The sequence below is a fragment of the Protomyctophum bolini genome (genome assembly GCF_963924005.1).
Source record: "Protomyctophum bolini genome assembly, chromosome: 14".
NCBI lineage: Eukaryota > Metazoa > Chordata > Actinopteri > Myctophiformes > Myctophidae > Protomyctophum > Protomyctophum bolini.
In genome coordinates this window covers 11967900-11990283 of record NC_137875.1, presented here as the reverse complement: position 1 = coordinate 11990283, position 22384 = coordinate 11967900, and the positions used below count along the sequence as shown (strand labels likewise).

At 43.0% G+C, this 22384-nt stretch overlaps 1 protein-coding gene across 1 annotated transcript in view; it reads right to left on the bottom strand.

Annotated features, from left to right (window-relative positions):
• rmdn2 (regulator of microtubule dynamics 2) overlaps window positions 1–22384 on the bottom strand; it is a 48424-nt gene that overhangs the window by 7641 nt on the left and 18399 nt on the right. The window contains exons 3-10 of the mRNA XM_080781880.1: window positions 21089–21281; window positions 20472–20574; window positions 18953–19013; window positions 9784–9859; window positions 9258–9335; window positions 7645–7743; window positions 4244–4297; window positions 3778–3858 (exon numbers count right to left, since the gene is read on the bottom strand). Of these exons, the coding sequence (XP_080638006.1) occupies window positions 3778–3858; window positions 4244–4297; window positions 7645–7743; window positions 9258–9335; window positions 9784–9859; window positions 18953–19013; window positions 20472–20574; window positions 21089–21281 (745 nt within the window). The remainder of the gene's footprint in view (window positions 1–3777; window positions 3859–4243; window positions 4298–7644; window positions 7744–9257; window positions 9336–9783; window positions 9860–18952; window positions 19014–20471; window positions 20575–21088; window positions 21282–22384) is intronic.

Sequence of the window (22384 nt, the reverse complement as noted above, 5' to 3'; positions counted from 1 at the left end):
TGTAAAGTCTTGTAAAGTTGATGATCTTAAGTGAGTTGATGATTTACGCAAATGAGGGGGGTGGAGGCAATCCGGTTTTAGTAAGTATTTTGTATTTTGGCCTGCAGGTCTGATCTACGGGAGGGGACTTGCAGATCAGCTATTTTCAATAAGCAAGATTTAACAGTTAAAAAACCACCAAATCTACATTGTGTTTTGTTTTGTTGATTTTTCTGTATTTATTCCTAGATGTTATCTTTCCGATTTGTTGTTTTCTAGATAATGTGAGATGAGTTTATTTGAAGTTAGGGAAAGAATTATGTAAATTAACAGTATCGGCTTAACGGTACAGCTTATTGAATATCGCTCAGAATTAAGTGCATCGGTAGAAAGAACAGGACTTTTAGAAATAGCAGATCCCAACTACAGGGCCAGATATGTATTATTGTGTATATATCCATGGAGGGTCTTTCCTCACCAATGTGCTCAGTCTGAGTCATGCAGCTGTCAATCAAACAGCTGACTTGACTCCTTCACACTGTCATGTAAACTGATACTCTGAGGGCATTCCCAGAGTGGAAAATAAGGAGAAAAGTTACAGTTAGTGGTAATAGGTTGGTGGTGTTTTAAATAGCTTGATAATATTATCCCTAGCGATTGTGAGCAGTTCTCTCTGTCTGAATCAGAAATAAATGCTCACAGGGGGGGAACGCAGAGGCTAATTTAATTCATTGCATAGGCTAGTTAATTTAATTCATTTGATAGGGATTGGATCATTTAAATGTAATTAATTTTAAGTATTTGTAAATATTTTAATTATTTGTAAGTGATTTGGAGTGATTAGTGAAATAATTCATCATGTTTGATTTATTTGTAGCTTTGTACATGAGTAATTAGTAAACAGCAACATTAACTTGTCTCCATGGGGAGTTAGGTTTTGTTGGTGTCAATGGCACCTGGCCATTTATGCAGGCAACTTCAGTAAAAATGTGCTGAGTCTTGTGACTCAAGTACTGTCCTATTGGTTAGGCCACAGCTATGAGTGTGATCAAGGATGAATGACCCGGGTATGGTTGTGTAGTGTGTGATGTTTATTGAGTAGGCTTATAAGTGTTAAAATGTAAAATGTATCACTATGTGTAACATGTTATCTTTAGGTAAAATCATTGTAATGTAATGAAAATTGTTCTTTCCTACTTTCCAGGAAGTCACTGTTAATTCAATTGTTCCTGGGTGGCTGTAACAATCAGAGATGGCTCTAAATGTGTGACAATTTAATGAATATTATCTTTTTCCCATTGTGCACGGCATGGTTAATAAGGTAATATTGACTAACTCACTAAAACCTTAGATTAACTTGTCTAGGAAGAGTTTGTGGTATTGTGATAAAAAAATGCAATTGCAGGAGGACATTACAAGGGAGAAATGAGTATCTGTCTAACACATTACGTCGACAAGGTAAGAAACCAATCCCACAAAAGAGACACGAATGTGTTACAGATCTCAGACATTATTGAAATATTCGGATTGGCATACTGAACTAGAAGTATAGTGTAATAATCTGATGAAATAGTGTGTAAAGATTCAACAATGTGCAACATGTCTATAAAGTTAATAACTATAAAGGAGAGTTTTAACCAGAAATTGGACAACCATGATCAAGATAGGTCTTAAATAATTAGGAATTACCATCCGAGAAATTTATAGAACAAATGTTTTAGTATAGAGTGTAGGGTTTGTTTTGTTTTTTCCAGCTCTGAAATCCAGAGAAACATATCAGGAGATGTGTTTAAAAAAGGGAAAAAAACCCAAATGGAAACAAGGAGAACGCAATATGGGTTTGTATGTTGGGTAAATATACACATACATTGACATTAGTCTACTGTTTTATGAAAACAATTAATGTAAAAATAAAGAATAATAATGAAATGAATTCTATATAACCACCTTTTTAATCATGGTGGGAATAATTCAAGTGAACAAATAATGTGCACAAGGTGTTTTTTTCCCCTCTATAGTTCTGAGGAACCTGACAGATATAAATATGTCACATGGGCTAGTGACACCCATGCGTGAAGTCACATCATCATGTCCATCCTACAAGGCTCCCAAGGCCGAAGGCCCACTCACATTCAACCCCGGTCACCCCCCAGTGACAGATGTGAGGAGAGCCAGATAGAGAAGGAATGCTGTGCCAACCATGGGGAAAAAGACTAGATGCCATGAAGCTACAACTTGTGACACAACGAACATTTGTGTGGAGGAAAACCATGCAACCACTATACACTTGAAGTGCTGGCTATATGAAGTGATCGCTCACAAAAGACAAATCGAGGATCGTAGGATTGGAATTTTCGCCCAAGAGAATGGGTTTTCGCCCCTACCAGCCATCAGAAGTGTCCTGAGTGTAATAAAAAAAAAAAAATGATCGTGTGACATTGGATACACTTGAATGTAAACCTTGCTCATTCTAGGATATAGTCCATATATGAAAGTCATCTTTTTATAGTAAATTTGCATAGAGTATAGTATTTCATGTTCCTTGGTGTCAATTAATATTCATATTCATATAAATTAATATTTAGATTCATTGACAAAAAACTAAAAGGATGGAATGTAAGAGAAGTTTTTAAATGAGAATACTATCCACCTGTTGGCTGTCCGTCAGAGGACCTATTCTTACAGGAGGCCCATGTCTGACCATGTTTGACCTACTGACCACACCTCCAATGTATTCTCTGCTCTCATGTATGTATAAAGGAGAGCGATGTAAAGGGCTCAGGAGGCTTGCATGCGTGCAGTCTCCCTGGGCTCGTGATCCCTTGTATTAAATAGTATCATTGTTTCATGCCACTCTCTGCCCTGTGTATTTCTTAATGACTCTGATTTGAGTTCTAAAAATATCTTTGACAGAACGTAGCGGCAGTTGAGTGTCATAATCCCCCCCACCTTCCCCGCACGCTGGGCAAGACCTACGCTTTGGGGCGGAAGTTGCAGGATTTTGGTAGAAGTACCGCTCAAGGAAATGACGTTTCCAGGTTGCAGAGGACCGTTAAAACAGCAGCTAAAATCATCGGCAGGACAGAATTACCCAGTCTGCATAACATCTACACCACATCTACACAACATCATGGAAGACACCAGCCATCCCGCAAATACCCTGTTCAAACTACTCCTTTCCAAAAAACGCTACCAGAGCATCAAATCTCGTACCACCCGTCTCAGTAACAGTTTCTACCCTCAGGCAGTCAGGCTGCTGAACAGCTGACCTTGAACTGTATTGCACTGTTTTGTCACTTCACTTGCACTTTTTTCTTGCACTATAGATGTTTGTTTATTTCCTGTGTATGTAAGACTGAGAGTGCTCTGAGCAAAATAATTTTCATTGTATTTATACTCTGTATCTATACATATGACAAATAAACCTGAACCTGAACCTGATGCTTTACAAATCATTACATTCTCCCTGAATGAAACAAGTGTTGTGATTGGTCGGAAAAATATCGTATCCTGGGGCAGGTGCCGCCAGTTGCGGTGTCTGGACTGGCGACCGCCGAATGGACCGACACTGCCGCGGAACGGAGCCGTCATAATCCCCCCCACCTTCGCCAGCAGGTGCCCCCCCCCCCCCAGCTGCGCCGCATCTGATTGCCGCTGCGGGAGAATGCACTCGCTCCTTCTGGCTTCTTCTCTCAAAAAACAATAGCTATACACTAGCATGGTGTGGCCAACAGAGAAAATACCAAGCTAGAAGGAGTCAAATAGACTAATAGAGCATTATGGGTAAACAATCTTTACCTCTTTAGAGACACTATCCATTGAAGAAGCAGCATTACACATGTTTCTAGCCTCTTGTTTCTGGCTCAAGTCTTTGTAGCACTGTACAAGGAAAAAGAAAAGTAATTTATGTAATATTTATGCAATTACAGAAATCATAGATTTAACATGTAATGTGGTCCCAGAATAATAATATCTGGATATCAAATAAAGATACTGAATTGATCTGGATCTTAAGCACATGAAACCTAGCATCCCTATTCCCTATTCCCCTTCTTCTTCTTGTCATGTCAGGATAGTTTCCCAACATTCAGCAAAGAAAATACGGATTTGGGCTAAATAGCAGATCTACACACTCACAACGCAACATATTGCAAGCTTGTGGATCGCATATTTTCAACAAAGATTTGGTGTGGGGGGATAAAGGGACAGACCACTGTGGTCAACAAAGAACATAGGGTTGAATTGGTTAAAGTCACATACTAACCTTGGCTAAAAACACAAAGTTCGTTTTGGAATATCTGGGACGGATCTCCTCTGCCTGTGAGTGCAAGAAGATACAAAGAGACAAGTTCCATGGTTAACAATTTACAATTTAGGCATTTAGCAGACGCTCTTAATCCAGAGCAATTTACAGTAAGCAAGCACAATACATGGCAATACATAAAATATTATATATTATATATATAATGTAAATAGTCATCAAGAATCACAACGAAGCGAAGAACCTAGCATCTGTCTGTGGAAAAAAAACTGTAGCTATAATTTGAGTGCTATGTCTACATAAAATGTTATCTAAATTAAAATAGTTGAGCCTTTGCATACACCTGTAAGGTCGTCGAGGCTAGGGCAAGTGCTACGGCAAGTGCTACGAGCTTAGATGGAGTCTGAAGAGGTGAGTTTTCAGACTACGGGAGAAGATTGGGAGTGAGTCTATCGTTGTATGTGTCTATGGAGTTAACATTACTCTAATAGACCCCCATGTGTGTGGTTAGAATATTCAAATATGGTCTTCACTGCATAGTTTTGGTTTCTTCCTGAAAGCTGAAAGCCTTTGAGTCAAAAGTCCCAAATACACCACTTTAGTGACATAATAAAATAAACCCGTCCACCATTATCATACAACACACAGCTGTGGGCGAGGCTTGAGTTCAGATGGGTGGTGCTAAGGTGAAAACCAGGTATACTTAACTCATTGGGTGCCTTTTGACGCCTGTTTTCCAAAGGCCCCGGGAACCGAGATCGCCTTTTCCCGCCTTTCTTTTCATATCAATTCATTACTCTGGTAAACGGAAATGCAAAAATAGATTCCGCAGGCTTATGCTGTCTATGGGGACGCAGATTTTAGAACGCAAAATTAGATCAAAAACAAGCTTGATTTGCGGCTCTAAACGATATGATCCTAGCTTAAAAATGTTTTTGGTGGATTAAATCAAATGACAATCGCGGGACATTTTTACTTCCTGACTAGCTTTCAAACTAAAAGGTGCTCGCCGTTGAAAATGCATGTGCACCCTCCACCAGATGACGCTGTGGTGCCGAATGAATTAATGAACTGGTTGGTGTGGCCACACCAGACGTTTTGTAAACTTTTTGAACAAAAAAAATAATCCTCCTAGAATAATCATAATACCTGATGGTGATGTTTTAGGGGGGAACAATCAAGGCAGAGTCTTTAACATTTTCAAAATCGCGAAAAATCGTATTGTGAACGCAATATCGTGATTTGAATCGTAATGTGAGTCGAGTGAATTGTTACACCTTTTCATTTCAAAGACCAGTTTGATGCGTTACAATTGCAAAATGCTCGCTGTAGCTCACAGAGCTACAGCCCCATAAGCCCTGCGCACCCCACGGCAATTGTCCCATAGTCATAGGCCATGCAGCAGCACAGAAAACAACCAGGAGGATATGTTGTATAACCTCGCAGGAGGTGTTTGTTGAAGCTAAGACAGCCTCTCTCCCCAGCCCCCCCACTCCCTCCTCACGGCCATGAGCGACAAGTTCCAACAGGAAGCACTTATATCAAATTGATGGGTGAGATACACACACACACACGAGATGTTGAAGAGGACGCACGCATGGGAATATTGGCCCAGGAGCACGTTTCATTTCTCTACTATATAAACATGTGAAATGTGGGAACACGGGATTAAGTCTTTCTAAACACAGAGGAGGGGTTTGGTCTTAAAAAAAAATCTGGATGCAGATGCAACCTGGAGGCAATGGGTTTCAATTTAACGCCAGACAAATAAGAGCACTGTGCGCTGCATCTCGCAATGGGTGTTAAGTTCAACCTTTGAGAGCATGCCAAAACCTAATTTAAAAAATAAATAAATACTAAAAACAAATCCAACAACTATTTGTGGAAACACAAGTAGGTGGGGCTAAGCAGGGGGTAAAAATAAAGCATGGAAAAACTGTAGATTCCCGTAGGGCAGTAATCTATTACTGTAATATCCTTACGTTCCTCCTGTCTTGGCAATTGTAAAGGCTTACTCGTTACTAACGAGTAAGCCTTTACAATTAATAAAAACAGTAAAGGTCCCCACACACAGATCGCGTTTTTCGGATTTTTAGCTGTGTTTCTCCATCGATTTTCCGAAAAACGCGGCCGGTGTGCAACCACCTTAACTGTTTTACAGTTACTGATCCTAGTAACTACACTACCTTTATTTTATTTTTATGTTTCAATTTTCCCCGAGTGAACGGCATTCAAAATAAGACGTTTTCTGTCTGCTGCGTTTTCCACTAGATGGCAAGTGATGGTGGCGAATGAGTGAACTAAGTATTACATAAGTCTTATATTAAACCAAGTACTGAACGTATTGCTTCCACGCGCTACGTCCGGCCGGGGAAACTCTCCCGTCAGGTGAAAAGAAGCAGCTTGGACTTCTCATGCATAGAAGGAAGCATGAGGTCAGTCCGCTGCCCCCCCCCAGGTTGGCAGAGGAAGTGTAGCGCCCAGGATTACATTATTAGATAATTGACACTGTGTGAAATGGGTTGCAAAATCCATTTCACCCAGTTTTGCACTGATTGTTCCACACACACACACACACACACACACACACACACACACAATAATGACAACTACGTACGCTGATGACATCTGCCTGCTATCAGACAACGTAAGGCAGGCACAGGCTCTCCTGACCAGTGTGGAGTTGGAGTGCGCCAAAGTTGGCCTCAGGCTAAATGCAAAGAAGACTGAGGTCATAATCTATAACATCCCCCAAGAACATCTGCCCCTAACGACAATAGAGGGTACTGTTCTAAAGGAGGTCAGTGACTCCAAATACCTGGGCGCATGGGTCGACTCCACAGAGAAGGACCTTAAAGTGAGGAAGGCACTTGCCTGGCGAGCTCTTAACGGTATGACCAGTGTGTGGAAATCCAACCTCCCCCGACACATCAAGATCAGTTTCTTCTCTGCTACCGTGGAGTCTGTCCTCCTCTACGGCTGTGAATGCTGGACACTAACACAAGCCCTACAGAAATCCCTGGACGGGTGCTACACCAGAATGTTACGTGTGGTACTGAACATCAACCAGGATGAGCACATCACCAACAAGCGTCTGTACGGGGCATTACCAAGTGTAACGGAGAAGATAGCAGTAAGGAGGATGAGACTAGCTGGCCACTGCCACCGACATCATGAACTCCCGGCCAAAAAGCTTGTACTGTGGGAACCAACACACGGGCGTCGATCGAGAGGACGTCCCACACCTACATACGTGGACGTACTAAAGAAAGATACTGGTGCGGAAAGCACAAACGAGCTGGCCAGATGTATGGAGAACCGAGATGACTGGAGACGACGATGGAGGGCTCGTCTGAGGACGACGTAGAGAGAGAGAGAGTACGTACGTACTGTAATGAACGTACCTTAAGGAAGTGTTTCAGTGCATCCTGGACTGTGGCAATGGGAGGCTCTCCAAATAAGGTAGCAGCAACTTTCCTCTCAATCCACGATAACTGAGCCACCTGACACGTACAAAAAAATGGTTAAGGAATTAGACATATTAAATCAGATGCAATTCAATGATTAAAAAGAGCCACCGCCACCGACCAATAGCATGTCTAAACTAAAGCCTGTACCCTGCTTGGAAACTTGAGCTGGGTAAAAAGATTCTAGGCTTAAATTAATTGATATATAAATATTTTTGTAAAACCCTATGGGAAGAAATTAATGGCCGATCTTTCAGCGGAACCAGAAAAATCACGCCCTCTGCCATGCCCTATTCCAGCCTTTGGAAAATACAATAGAATCCCATGATGACCAAATGAACCCTGTGTAGACTGGTCTGTTTTTCCACTGACAGTCGTTAAGGGAAGATAATAGGCGGGAGGAGGAGGAGGAGGAGGAGGCCTTCTGGGTCAAACATGAACTGTTCCTTCCTCGCCCCCATTCATCTGAGCACAACAATGTGTAATTGCAGGTGTAGCGTTGCCTTGGCGTCATCGCGGGGCCTTTCAAAGAGAACTGCTGCCTCAATGTAAACAGTAGATCATTGTTGAATACCAATACGCCGACGAGAACACATAAAATTCAACCCCCCCCCCCCCCCCAAATCATCAGGTGTTACTTCCACCACCAAATGTGCTTAATCACTCACTGCCATGCCCCCTTTGCTCCTGTTTTCGTACAGATGGTACCGTGTGTGTGGGTGTGTGTGTGTGTGTGTGTGTGTGTGTGTGTGTGTGTGTGTGTGTGTGTGCTCGCGTGCGTGCCTGCCTGCATAAGAGAACTGGATATGAACAGTGAAATTCTATCAGCCATTCTTCAAAGAAGCCGCCTAATGGAAGCCTGCTTACGGGAAAATGCTGGTTTTGTCAAGTTTTCTGCACAATCACTTCTGACCCTGCTAGCTACACCGTTGCACAATGTAAATACCACTGCATGCATGCATTGCACAGTATACTGTTATGTATGTTCAATGCAAAGTCATACTATCTCCTGCTCACGGAAACCCGTTCAATTGACAGCCCTGTTGAAAAAGCTGTTCCGACATTCTCTGCGATCCAGAGTAATGTGCCATTGCATAACCCATCGACATAATCTCAAGCAAAACTTCCTGCCTTTGAGGAAACCATTGTTGTGAACTGGTTACCGGCTGTGCTAATCAACAGGAACACTTTGCACTTTGTTCATTCATTGACGGCTGGTTCACTTCAATATACATTTTGTATTCAATGAAAAGGGCCTATGTTCCCAATCATAATGATCAGCAAATACGCACGTATGTGATGATCAATAATTGTTTCTTCTATCCTCCACGTCATCAGTGCCCATATACCCTATAGGTGGGGTTGGGGAAAGGGCCTTTCTGTGTGGAGTTTGCATGTTCTCCCCGTGTCCCCTAGGCCTCCTAGGGTATATTACGTACCCTCACAAAAAACATACAGAAATCCTGGTCTCTATACAGCCTATCCCCTGATGTGTGTGCACGCGTGCGTGCGTGCGTGCGTGCGTGTGTGTACGCACGCACGTGACTTACCGCATAGCACCAACGTCCTAGTAGGTAGTGGGATAGGGGGTCCTGTGGCTTAAGCTCGATGGCTTTATCCAGATGATCCTAGAAGGACAGACACATGGGACACATTAATATACAGACTTTATCCAGGTGATCCTGGAAGGAGGCACAAATATACAGACTTTAAAATGGTTTTCAATCCTTTTTGTATCCAATATTTATTGGGCATTTGAGCCACGGACGGACCCCAAAACGTAACGAATATTTTGTTGTTAGATAAGATTTTATCGACCAATATTCCATGCTGTATTGATACCATAGGAGAGATAACAGGCAAACATTGATCAAAATAACAATTATTAAGACTTGTAAATTAAGTATAATGCAGATGTCTAACAATTTAACTCTTGAGAGAGTAAAATTAAACCAAATGGACCCGTATGGGTCCATTTGGTTTAATTTTACGCTCTCAAGAGTTAAAGATCTCTAGTGGTCCATCTGGTTGCCAACACTCCTTCATTTAGCTGGGGACCACCTGGACTCCCCTTACCTTGAATATGTAGCCATTCTTTATCTTGTTCTGCACCGTGTCATATTCGGACAAGACACCGCACATGATGGCATACCTGCAGACAGACAAAAAGGACATCGTGTTCACTTTTAGACATTTGAAGACCACCTGAGCGATGGGACCGACAGGTGCCACTCATCATTTTATTGTCCGAAATGTGTTAGTACCTGCTGATGTAACCAGTACCACACATTATTTTGTAATTAGGATCAGACTTTTTAGGGACTTTGTATATAAAAACACACAAATGTAATATGTTATCACCACGGGTATGCTCTAAAGGTGTGTGGAGATTAATCAGGCAGTTCCCCCCCCCCTGGTCTGAAGTAGGCCACAGGCACTGGGAAGAAGAAGTGATCAAAGTCCTTTCACAACTATGCTGCCGTAATGCTGCTGGTGCTCTGTGTCAAACAGTACAGTGAGACACAAAACACTCTATTATATGGCGGATTGAGGGGCGCAAGGTCATCTCGACAGTGCCATCTGACATGGTGGTACTGATGGTAGATGGAATCCGAGTGTAGGGTGCGTGTGTGTGTGCGTGCGTGTGTGTGTGTGTGTGCGTGTGTGTTTCTCGCTTAAGCAGAGCATGATTTGTAGTCGGGCTCCCGACTAATCACTCACTTGCACAATCTCGCTGAATTGGGATTGGTTGAAAATGAAGCAGGCACACAGCGTGCCTAAACAGTGCGAAAAGCAAACAGTGATTGTGAAAATTGTATTATTTGGCGGTTTGCGGCAGAGCGCAAGTTTTGATTCAGGTGATTGGTGGGGAAGTACGAAATTTAGTTTAGGAGCGTGGTTTATGAGTTTCACTCCCTCTCCACGGTGCAGATATTTAATTGATTTATGTGACTTCGGTGATTATTGCTTACAGCCGCTGCTCAAACAGAACATGTAAAAAAAAAAAAAAAAAGCTTTCCTCCAGGGGGCTTGTAATTGTGTGCAACCATTTGTGGACATAAATCTCAACCCCTTTCGTGCTACACAATGTAACTTCCATTTAATGTGGGCGGTGTGGAAATTAGCAAAAATAAAACGAGTGCCAAACATCACAACGCGTTAAGTGTCTCTCACTTTCTCTGCCAGGGGAACAAAGGTGGGCGATCCGTGAGTAACTGCACAATGAATGCCCCGTGTTTATTTTCTTAAGATGGCATGGGTGTTGCCCACACGCCACACCACTGCTGGGTTGGCGGCGCACATGCAGTGGGGAGCTTTACAACATCACAGGAGCAAAGATGCTATCTATCTGAAGTTGTGTGCCGTTTGGCTTCCAATGAAAACACACTTCTGGATGGGACGGCTTTTGAGAAAATCCTAAAAAAACGTCGCTACCACTTGCGAGGAAACCAATCCAACCCTCGATGCCGAGTGCCAAACAGGGAGGCATTGGGTCCCGTTTTTATAGTCTTTGGTATAAAACACCTGCGGTCATCCCGAGGCTTTGGTCATGACCCGTGACCCGGCCAGAGACTTGAACCCCGACCTCCCAATCTCAGGACGTACACTCTCTGACCACAATAACTTTGTACTTCTAGAAATATCGCTGCACTTGCTCGATTTGAAAATATATTTTCCGATGCAAGTTTGCCCTCTAGCGTTTTGGGTTAGAACGTAAACTAATATGACCCGATACTAGTCTATCTCTGGTCTGTCTCCAAATAGAAATCCCCCCAATCCTACGAGAGTCTAAAAACACAGCAATATAAACATGAATTCAACCTTGCCATCAAGGTTAATAACATCATCCCAACCCATCATCATCAATGTCTCCGTAACACTTTATCCTTGCGATCTGAAACACATGTTATTAAGAGCAATAAATCTTGTCTACGGTCAAGGGAGGGGAGACAGAGAGAGAGAGATGAGAGTAGCAGCATACCTGAAGGTAGTACTAATCCCCAGGTTGAGATCAAGCATTGCACAGGTGAGGGCTGTGTGGGGAGGATTGCTCAACAGCCATGCTACCGCAGGACATATTTTCCCCAATCCTCTGATTGGTGTCGTGTATCATTATTCAGCATGTACTGTAGCAATGCTGGCAGTACTTAATCAGAAGTATTTTGGACCCAGGAGGTGTGTGTGAGTGCCAGTGCCAGTAGTGGCAGAGCTCAATGTGCCAAGCACATAATGGTGTTGGCTCGTCTCATCTACCTGGAGTTCCCCTATGTGGAGCAACACGCTGGAGGACGGGAGCTCATTTAACAACACAGGACAGACCGGCGATTGTGTTGACGTTCATGCCTAACTTGTATTTACGGCAAGTGCACCCCTCCCTCCCTCCCTCCCTCCCTCCCATGGCGCTATTATTTACAACCATTAACAAATAATTGGTATTTACTATTTACATGCAATGCGGCATCACAAAGCATTTGGAGAGAGAGAGAGAGACAAAAGATGTCATGCATGGCAGGTTAACTAATGCTTACTGTTTAACGAGCAATGACGGCAAGAAGGGTCTACCTCGTTGCTTAAGTAAACTTTACATTTCCGGCGTGTGAAAAGGTACTGTGGTGTGGGTGCCTCCAGAGAGGGGAGAGAGGTGTGAAAAGGTACCGTGGTGTGGGTGCCTCCAGAGAGGGGAGAGAAGGTGTGAAAAGGTACCGTGGTGTGCGTGCCTCAGAGAGGGGAGAGAGGTGTGAAAAGGTACCGTGGTGTGGGTGCCTCCAGAGAGGGGAGAGAAGGTGTGAAAAGGTATCGTGGTGTGGGTGCCTCCAGAGAGGGGAGGAAGGGTACCGTGGTGTGCGTGCCTCCAGAGAGGGGAGAGAGGTGCATGGGAGCAGAGGCAGAGAGCACCAAGAGGAGGTGGAAGAGAGGGAGGGAGACAGTGCATCCACACTGTAGCGTCACGAAGATGCCAAAAGCAGCGAGTGGCTGGTTTTTAGACAGCTGGTGGATGGAAAATGAAGCTCACTTGCCGCAGGGGGGGGGGCAAGAGTTTCCGGTTTTCCGGCCGGCACGGCATTTTGCCTGTGTGGGTGGAGCTGCATTTCCATCCACCAGCTATTTAAAAACCAGGAAGAGACGCCTGCCGCTCACGACATTTGGCATCTTCGTGACGCTACAGTGTGGATGCAGAGAGAGAGAGAGAGAGAGAGGGAGAGGGAGAGAGAGAGCGAGAGAGAAAGAGGGAGGGAGAGAGAGAGTGTCAGAGATGGGATGTGAAGGTGTGTGGAGAGGTGTGTCAAGCCTCAGGGGCCTATAATATACCTGCTGTTGTTTAGACTTTCCTTTCTGTTGTGTTGAAATACTGCCTTGCAGTGGTGCAAAGTAACTAAGTACATTTACTTAAGTACAATTGTGAGGTAATTGTACTTCACTTGAGTATTTCCAATATCCAATACTTTCACTTCTCTCAGAGCCAAAATATTGTACTTTTACTGCATTACAATTATTTGAAAACATTAGTTAAGACTAGTTACTTTGGAGATTTCGATTACCAAAAGCCACTCTACAAGCTCACAATGTGCGTGGCAAAGCTACTGTATTTGCAAAAGTTTAAATTGGACATTCTGCATAATGAGTACTTTTACTACAAGTACATTTTGAATTCCGGACCTTTACTTGCAACAGAGTATGTCTATATTGCGATACTGCGAGTACTTTTTCCAACACTGCTACGTATGTTGCTTGACTTTCCAACGCGATGGGGGGTAATTATCGACAGGGGGGGGGGGAAGACAGGACGCCAGTTGCGCAAAGGTGAAGTCCACGCTTTCATCGGGGCTCGCCGAAAATCCCCCACTCAGGTAAAAACAAAAACTTGTCGGCTGCTGGGCGGAAACCGCAAGATTGATTTCAGCCTTCATGTCGAAACATAGAGAGCTCATTCAGAGAGAGAGAGCAAGAGAGAGAGAGAGGTCTAGCACATTTATACCTGAGGACGCATCGGTATAGCTTTTAACCACTTTAACCATTATTTTTAACTTTAGCCGTTGAAAAATAGCAGATCTGCAAGCTCATAGCACGGCTACGAGTGCCATGCTACGAGTTTGTAGATCAGCTTTTTCTTTTTTTACGTGGCGGAAATTGTTGAATATATATTCTTTCACAGCGAACGTTTTTTAACTCATATCTTTGCATCTGGGGGGGGGGGTCCCTCCCTGGAACAACATATTTTCAGATGAGGGTCGGCAGCCAAATACATACATAATTGTTGGAGTCCTTGACATGAAACAGTTTGAGAACCACTGATATAGAAACATAGTTTTTTTCAGAAGACGTGTAGAATCTGGTGTCAGGTCTAAATGGACTAGGCTGTGCTCCGGGCTAAACCTGCACTGAACACCTGGGAGGAACTCTAGGAATTCAAGGGCAACTTGTTGGAAACATGCTGTGGGAATGAGCAATGTGTTTTGATAGATTATATATATGAATATTATTATATAGTGTTTTTTGTATACGTGCGTTTGTGCGTGTGTGTGTGTGTGTGTGTGTGTGGGGGGGGGGGGGGGCAGTTGCGAAGGCCCTGTGTGAATTTAAAGAGTGTTTCATGCTTGGTTCATGCGCCAAAGTGAGGTGCCCTGTGAGCTCTTTTAGAGGGGGAATACAAATAATTTTTAACATTGACCTACTGTACTGACCTACTGTTTATAGCTGGTTAAAACAGAATAATACTTCCAAGTGATGAGGTCTTTGTTGCGCAAGATCGAGAGCGGAAGGGGTGCATTGTTGTCATGACAACCCTAATGATGACCGCAGCAACACAAAGGCATGTGTTCAGTTTTAAAGTTGTCACTCCAGAGGTCAAAATGACAGCCACCCTACACACACACACACACACACACACACACACATGCGCGCCACCCTTCTGACTGGCGACTGGCAAAGGCCCTGTAGTTAATCCGTGGGTCTTTGTACCATCAGAGGGGCCCTGCAGTAAGGGATTTACATGGGCTAAATTCACACGGAGGGATCAACGCAAACGCACCTAAAAAACAAAGCCTGCGATGCAAGTAATGCAACCACGGTGTCCCTGGCCGCCCGTCAAGCCTGCTGGGATTATATACACAACCGTTTGGGCTTCGTGCTCGCAGGCACCAACACACACACGTCACACATCCCCGTAATAACCCCGTCCATATAACCCCCATCCATATAACCCCCATCCATATAACCCCCGTCCATATAACCCCCGTAATAACCCCGTCCACGACCGTGGTGGGGAAAAGTACTCAAAGATTTTGCTTGAAGGTTTCATGACATTCATCTTCATTTATTTTTATTTTTTATTTTAGGTTTAATAACCTTAAATTACACCCACACAACCTGAACTTTGAACATTCAGAAAGACAGAGACATTTTGTAAATCAAGAGTGCACAAACGATTACATTTCTGCACTTTTTTCCAGAGTTTACTGAGAATTTGATGGGTGTGGTATACAGTAGTATCGGTTGATGATGTGAAACAATCTGCGGTGGATACTGGGAGGAGGAGGAGGGCATTGTGGGAACAGAACACAGCGCCGTCTGGTTCGACACGGCTGCTGGAGTTCAAAAGTTAGAGAGGAGTGACAGCATGGAGTACGTGCTGCAAAGACGTTGATAGATAACATTCAACTTTGACACGGGCCAAGTGCCTCTCCCTCCCCATACAAGCAACTTCAAAAGGAGTCCTTGTCCACCTCTTCTGGTAAATGGTAAATAATAGCGCTTTTATCCAAGGCGCTTTACATAGATTGCGTGTGCAATACATTCACCCATTCACACAAACATTCATACACCGATGACGGAGGAAACCAATGGGGTTCAGAGTCTTGCTCAAGGACACTTCGACACTAACACTGGGGGAGCCCCGGGTTCGAACTGGCAACCTTGCGATTCCCATCCGGCCACTCTACCCCTGAGCCACCGCCGCCCCGGGAAATAAGCCCTGTGAAAGTCAATTTGGCCTTTGACACACAAAAAAGCTGGTGAATTCGATTTAACAGTGATGACTACTGGCTAAGTCCGTTAATGTATGTTTAACCCTAGATACCTGGCCATAATGTGTCTGCTTTAAGTATAGAAAAAGTTGAAAAAACACGTAGGGAAGGAGACTGGGAGTCTCTCCTGCTGAAAAAAAGCATTTTGGATCTATGAATTGAGAACTCTTAGAAAGTGGATCTTCACATACAGTACAGCCTATTGGCTAATTCATTGATTGAATGACGACACCCAGTTATGTTCCACCTATTTAAGGATTTCAAGGCCATACCCATGAAACTTGAGAAAGCCCGGAGGGGCGAAACGTTGTTGTATTTAAATTGAAATAAAAAAAGATGTGCGGACATTCCACTTTTTTCTTTTCTTTTTGAATTTCTGAAAAAAATAATCCTGGTTGTTTCTTGCAAAGTGCAGGAATCTCTAATTATTTTTGCATAATCTTCAAGGACCCAAAATAACCCCATCTGAGTGGATCAGACAGAATTTGTCTGGAGTACGTGCATGAGCTAATGCCAATTATTTCTGTACTAATGAGGGCAAATAGGAACTGCTTGTTCCACAAGGCACTTTAGGGATTGTGGGATTGATTTTTCTGGCGTCATGATTTCCCTTAGAGGGCTGGGATGGATTGTGTTAAGTGATATTTTTTGGTTTAAAGGTTAAATCACTATATTGTGTTAGTAATCATTGCTAGTGTTTGTTCAGTAACATTGGGTCTCCCTGTCTCTCCAGCTCTCCAATAAAACAGAAAACAGGTGACACAATTAAAGCAGGAGAAAGTAGCCATTATAATAGTGTTCCAGTTCCAAGTGTGTCTGCTCATCACTTACAATTCCACTTGTTTAATCTGTATCCTGACTGAGTTCTCTATCCTGAATGGATAAAATTGGTATCCCGACCTGAAAATGCATTTTCTGTTACAGACTCCTGTTACTGAACAAACAGTCTACAGCAATGAGTACCATTACAATATAGAGCTTTTTCTAACATCCAGCTTTTTCTTATCCAAAGAAAATCACTTACCCTACCTTTAATATTGCTAAAGGATAGAATAGTGGTTTGTATAAGGCATTTGCACAAGAGATCGAGGCAAGAATTCCCTGGCAGTGCAATGTGGCACAAGTCAATGGAAGAACACACAACATGGTTTATGCCAAACGTCGTGACAAGTACGGCAGCGGTGTGGAAAGTGGGGTGAGAGCTTTTCTCACGGCATCGACAGAATAAGTAAACAGCTACTTATAAACTCCCTTGCAACACTTCCTGGCACACTCCCCAGTCTCCATCCCCTCCCTGCCTTCTTAAATCATAGCTCTATCTAGGCTTACTTTTCCCCTCCTGTCCATTAAACTCAGACGGCATTTCCGACCAGCTTAAGAATCTCACAAATTCCATTAGTGGGATATGGGATTAAGCATTAAGCTTCTTTTTAAGCCGTTGCTCTTAATTAACTAAACAAAACACTGCCTTCTCTTTAACTAGATGTCTGGAGTGCTGGTACGTGCATGAGCTAATGCCAATTATTTCCGTACTAATGAGGGCAAATAGGACTGCTTGGTTCCACAAGGCACTTCCTGACTCACAACGGACCTTTTTGGGGGGGGATACTATGCATCGTAAGCATGATCGAACTGCATCGTGATCAACAGTGAAGGCGTTGACTCTGTGAATGTTTATTTATGTTTTTTTTTCTTTATTTCTCTATTTGATAGAAATCTTCTGCCCATTTGGTAAACAAGAATGTATATTATGCTTATATACATGAAACCCTAAATGTCTACATGCCTGCTAATTGCCCTGCTAAATTGTATACTGTACATATTAAGTTGTAACTTAATTATTCAAAATGGGGGGAAAAACATTGGGATATCAAAGTTGATTGGTGGTTATCAGCCCAAAAACACTGTGTTGCAAATAACATTTCAAACTCTCAAACACTGCATAAGACAGGGGTTCTCAACCGGGGGGTCGCGACCCCTCAGGGGGGTCCCCAAATTATTTTGGGGGGTCCCCAAATGATTTAAAAAAATTAATAATGTTATTTATTTATTTTTGCAACTGAATTTCTGTAAAATAGACATTTAGAGTTTACATGGTACAAATAGTGCATGCATAAACTTTCCTTAATGGTTATATCTGGTTTCAGTATTTATTTATGATGTATTTTCTCTATTATTAAGGCTATTGTAGCGGTCAGTTTGTATTGGTGGTGGGGAGGGGAGCGGGGCGGGGGTCACGACTCACAAGACATTGCCAAAGCATTTTCGGGGGTCCCCAGCCAAAAATGTTGAGAACCCCTGGCATAAGAGAGACCAATCTGAACGTCAGTATGTCATCTTCTAGTTCAATCCTCCTCAGCTGTATCATGTATGCCATTCACCAGCTCACTGTACGTACGAAAAGTCAAGTCTTAACACGACGAGTGTTTCAGATGTGGAATGCAGCATCGGGGCCTCCATAAATACAAACAGGATCCATGCCATCAGGCCCACTCCACACAACTCATTAAAAGAGAGGGAAGTTTTCCCTCGAGTCACCGCGTAACTTAGGTGATATGCTTTATCAAGCAAAACACTGGTTGGAATAACGTGTTCCTCCATGCACACGCTACGTCCAACCAGGGACGCAGCGTTGCGGACTCCCGTCTGAAAATATGTTGTTTCAGGGACCTCCCCAGAAGCAAAGATTTTAGTTAAAAACGTTCGCTCTGAAAGAATATATAGTCAAAGATTTGCGGCACATTTTCACAATTAAAAATACAAATTTCAGAGCTTGTAGATCTGCTATTTTCAAATGGCGCGTGGCATGTGTGCGTGTTCATACCGTTTCAGAGCTTTTGCCATTTTACTCAAAGAAGGGTTAACTGGATGAGAGTTCACCCCCAGCATGACTGATTCACAAAAAGCTACTGCAGGTGGCCCAAAGATGGTTATCGCTCAAGAGCAGCATTTCATTAACCCTTTGTGTCATCAACCGCTGGTTCGTGTTCGCAAGAGCGGTTAATGGGAATAGGAACACCTTGCTGCTCCTAGTTCTCACTGTGTGCGTGCTTGCGTGCGTCACGTGCGCTCATGATGATCTCCCTCACAGTGGTAGTAGGCCTACTGACTGCAGAATCACACAGCAGCAAGTGTGTGTGTGTGTGTGTGTGTGTGTGTGTGTGTGTGTGTGTGTGTGTGTGTGTGTGTGTGTGTGTGTGTGTGTGTAAATGTATACCTACCACTGATGACTGTCGGCACACAAGGGATTCAGATTCACAGCTTCTTCTCCCACTTGTTTCCCTGAGTGAAAAAAAGAAAAGGGGGGCAAATGATGCTGTGCTGAAAACACACACTAACCACTTATAGGACTGTGGTTTTCAACCCTTTTCACATCAAGACTCTTTATTCGGCATTTGAGCCACGGACCACCATTTCATGACATTTAGCCTCTCAGACCCAAGACCAAAGTATATTTTGTTGTCATTGGACAAGATTTCCATGCTGTACTGGTAACATTAGGAGAGATAACAGGCAAACGTTGATCAAAATGACAATTCTTCAACATTCTCTAATTGTGTATGATTCACAATAATTGAACTCTTGAGAGCGTTCATTTGGTTTCACTTTACGGTCTCAAAAGTTAAAGATCTAATATGGTTCGATTTGGTTACCAACTCTCCAGTTGAGAAAAGGATATCCCCTTGAGATGCATCATCTCGTTTTCGAGGGGGTCCAGTGGTCCGGGGACCAACAGTGGTCCTTGAGGGGGACCGCCTCAAGGACCACTGGTGGTCCCCGGAGGACCACTGGAGAGTTGGTAGCCAAATGGACAACTGGTTGAAAATGAAAACCACTGATCTAGGACATTCATAATCATGTGAGCAAAAACAAGAGAGCGGATTAGCTGGATTTGGCAGAATTAGGATGAACACAACAATAGCTACACAGAGCAGAAACGCCACTAGGCAGTGCACTGTAGTATAGCAATAAAAACAAAAGTGATATGTAACACAATCCAGGAAGAGATGGCTTTTAAATCCTTCGTCACTTCGGTGGCGACAGTCTCATTTCACTTGCTCTATTAATACCAACGTCGTTACTGTAAGTATACGGTGCCCTGTTGCTCTGAATAGGCCCAACTCCAAACACCATCAACACCTTGCACAATGGTGTCTTTGAGGAAAGCACCTGACCGGCCTTGATTAAAGGTACATTAATGAGAAAGGATTAAATAAAAACAGGTCAATCCAGTCTGAACCCACACAGCTGCCTCTGTTTGAGGGAAAGGACATTGTGGTCTACATATTGTTATAGTGTAACTCAAGACGCCAAGAGTGTGGAAAGTTATTAAAACCGGCTTTTAAAAAGCACCGTGGGAGGCAATTGTAAATTCACGAAAATAAATAAAACTACAGTCAGTGATGGCAGACAGTGCACATTATTTGTAGCTCAACCATGCAAGCAGCTCTAGAGGAGTTGCTGTTAAAACTCATTTGGCACCGAAATCGCCTTTGGATGCCTGTTTCCAAAGACCCGACTAATTTAATATCAATTGATTACGATGGTCAATTGTGTACTGTATTTTTATTTTTTAGTCTCCTCCAGCTTCCTCCCAGAGGAGGTTTGTTTCCAAAATATATTTTCCCTTCCACACAATGATCAGTTGGGGTTTAGCCAGACACCACAGCTGTGTTTATGACCTATCATCAACTAAGAGGGAAGCTTGGGGAACAAGGAATCCAAATGAGATGAGATTACCAGTCTCGGCATGGGCCTTCTTCTCCTCCAGGCTGGAGCTGACGTCGTGAGCATCACAGCAGGCACGGGCTAGTCGCCATAGAAACGTCGAATTCTGTCCAAACTAGGAGGAAAGAAAGAAAGAAAGAAAGCAAAATGCATCATAATGGTATCATAATGCCAACTGATTTTCTGTGAGACCCGTCATTGTGAAATTGGATACTGTAAGGAATGAATGCTGAATTGCTGATCACTGTTGATTTCGTCGAATAAAACTAAGACAAAAAAAACTGTCGCCAGCGACGACCCTTTTTCACTGAGGAAAGCTAAATAAAAACGAAGCTATGACGACTAAAACTAGACAAAATATTTTGCCAATTTCGTCAACAAATAAAAACTCAAATGTTAGGGAGCGACTAGTGGAGTGGAGATCCAGTTTATGTTGGTTGCATTCTGAAAATAGCAGATCTACAAGCTCGTAGCTTGTAGATCGACAATTGTCACTATAAAACCATGTGTAAAATCAGCCATTGCCACACCGTCTGCCAAATGCCATTTGCCAAAATGACTAAAACTAAATATTGTTTTCCCTCTGTCAAAATCAAGGTCGATAATAAATGTGTGGACATCAAACACACCTCCTCTCTCTTCTCCTGCAACGTGTCTAGGCTCTCTCTCTTGTCGGATGCGGTGCCTTCGTGCAAGGCGTCGATCCTGTCGAGAAGGATGGACAGATGGTCCGCAGGCTCTTCCTCTTTCTCTTCCTCCTCCCCGCTCTGACCTTCATCGTTTGACTCCTCTCCCTCGGAGTCAGTCAGGGCAGTTATGTACCTGAAAAACATGTCGAACGGACCCGTCTTTAGCACAAACAAATTCAATTAAAAAACGCATGCATTCAATCACTTAACCGATTCCATGCCCATTAGTGCTGCCAACGAATATTCCATATTCGAATGTAAAAAATTAATAAATATTTTAAATTAAGATTCAAATTTAAAAAAGAACAATAAAATTGCTGTGTGAGTTCTGGCGAGACTCTGTGCCACGTAAACTAAAACATTACACAAAAATTAGGCTATTAAGATAATTATGAATCAATCATTTGATCTCGCAAGAGAGTGCATTTCTCTAGCACCAACCGCAGCCCATACAGGACCAGAGCATAAAGAAAGAGAAAGTTTTACAGCATATTAGGCTGCCTGCAATATCATATCATATTCATATATATATTAAAACCCCCCGGGAACATGTTTCTTGTGTCCTAAACATAATTAAAATGAGATCTGGGTGAAGTGGCCATTTAAATCATGCACGATTCAGCTTCACTGACATGCGCTGAACATGAACTGCATGCTGGTTACAAATAATAAATGTGACTCGTCTTGATTCTGCAATAACCACAAAATGATACTTGGCTTAGGGTGTGTGCACCAATAAATTATCGGCAATGGTTGGCCCAATAAATGGGCCAAAAGAAAAACCAGTTCACCCTATGATCATAAAAACACAGCTTGGGGTCGCAAACGTAAAACACATCTCCTTCCTTTTGTGTGTGGAATGAAAGTCTCCTGAGGCATCTGTGTTGTGATGACTAAGCCATCATAATCAAGTCTTAACGAGTAGCTTTTACTCCCCCCTCCCCCCCACAAACACACACGTCACACACACACCCCGGCAGACATTGGCAATAATGGATCAACAGTAGTCTGTACACTTTTACAGTACAGTATGTCTACATGTAAACCAGTTTGCTTACACAAGGGGGGTATCTTAATTGTTTGTTGGAAAGTCTCGACATCTTATGGTAAGATACCTGAAGGCTTTTCTAATGCACAAAGCGAGACTTGTTGGCCAGGACGGACGAGGCACGCAATGTTCAAATTCATGTGTTACGACGGCCTCCTTTCAACCACCCTAAGTAAATTCTAACACCC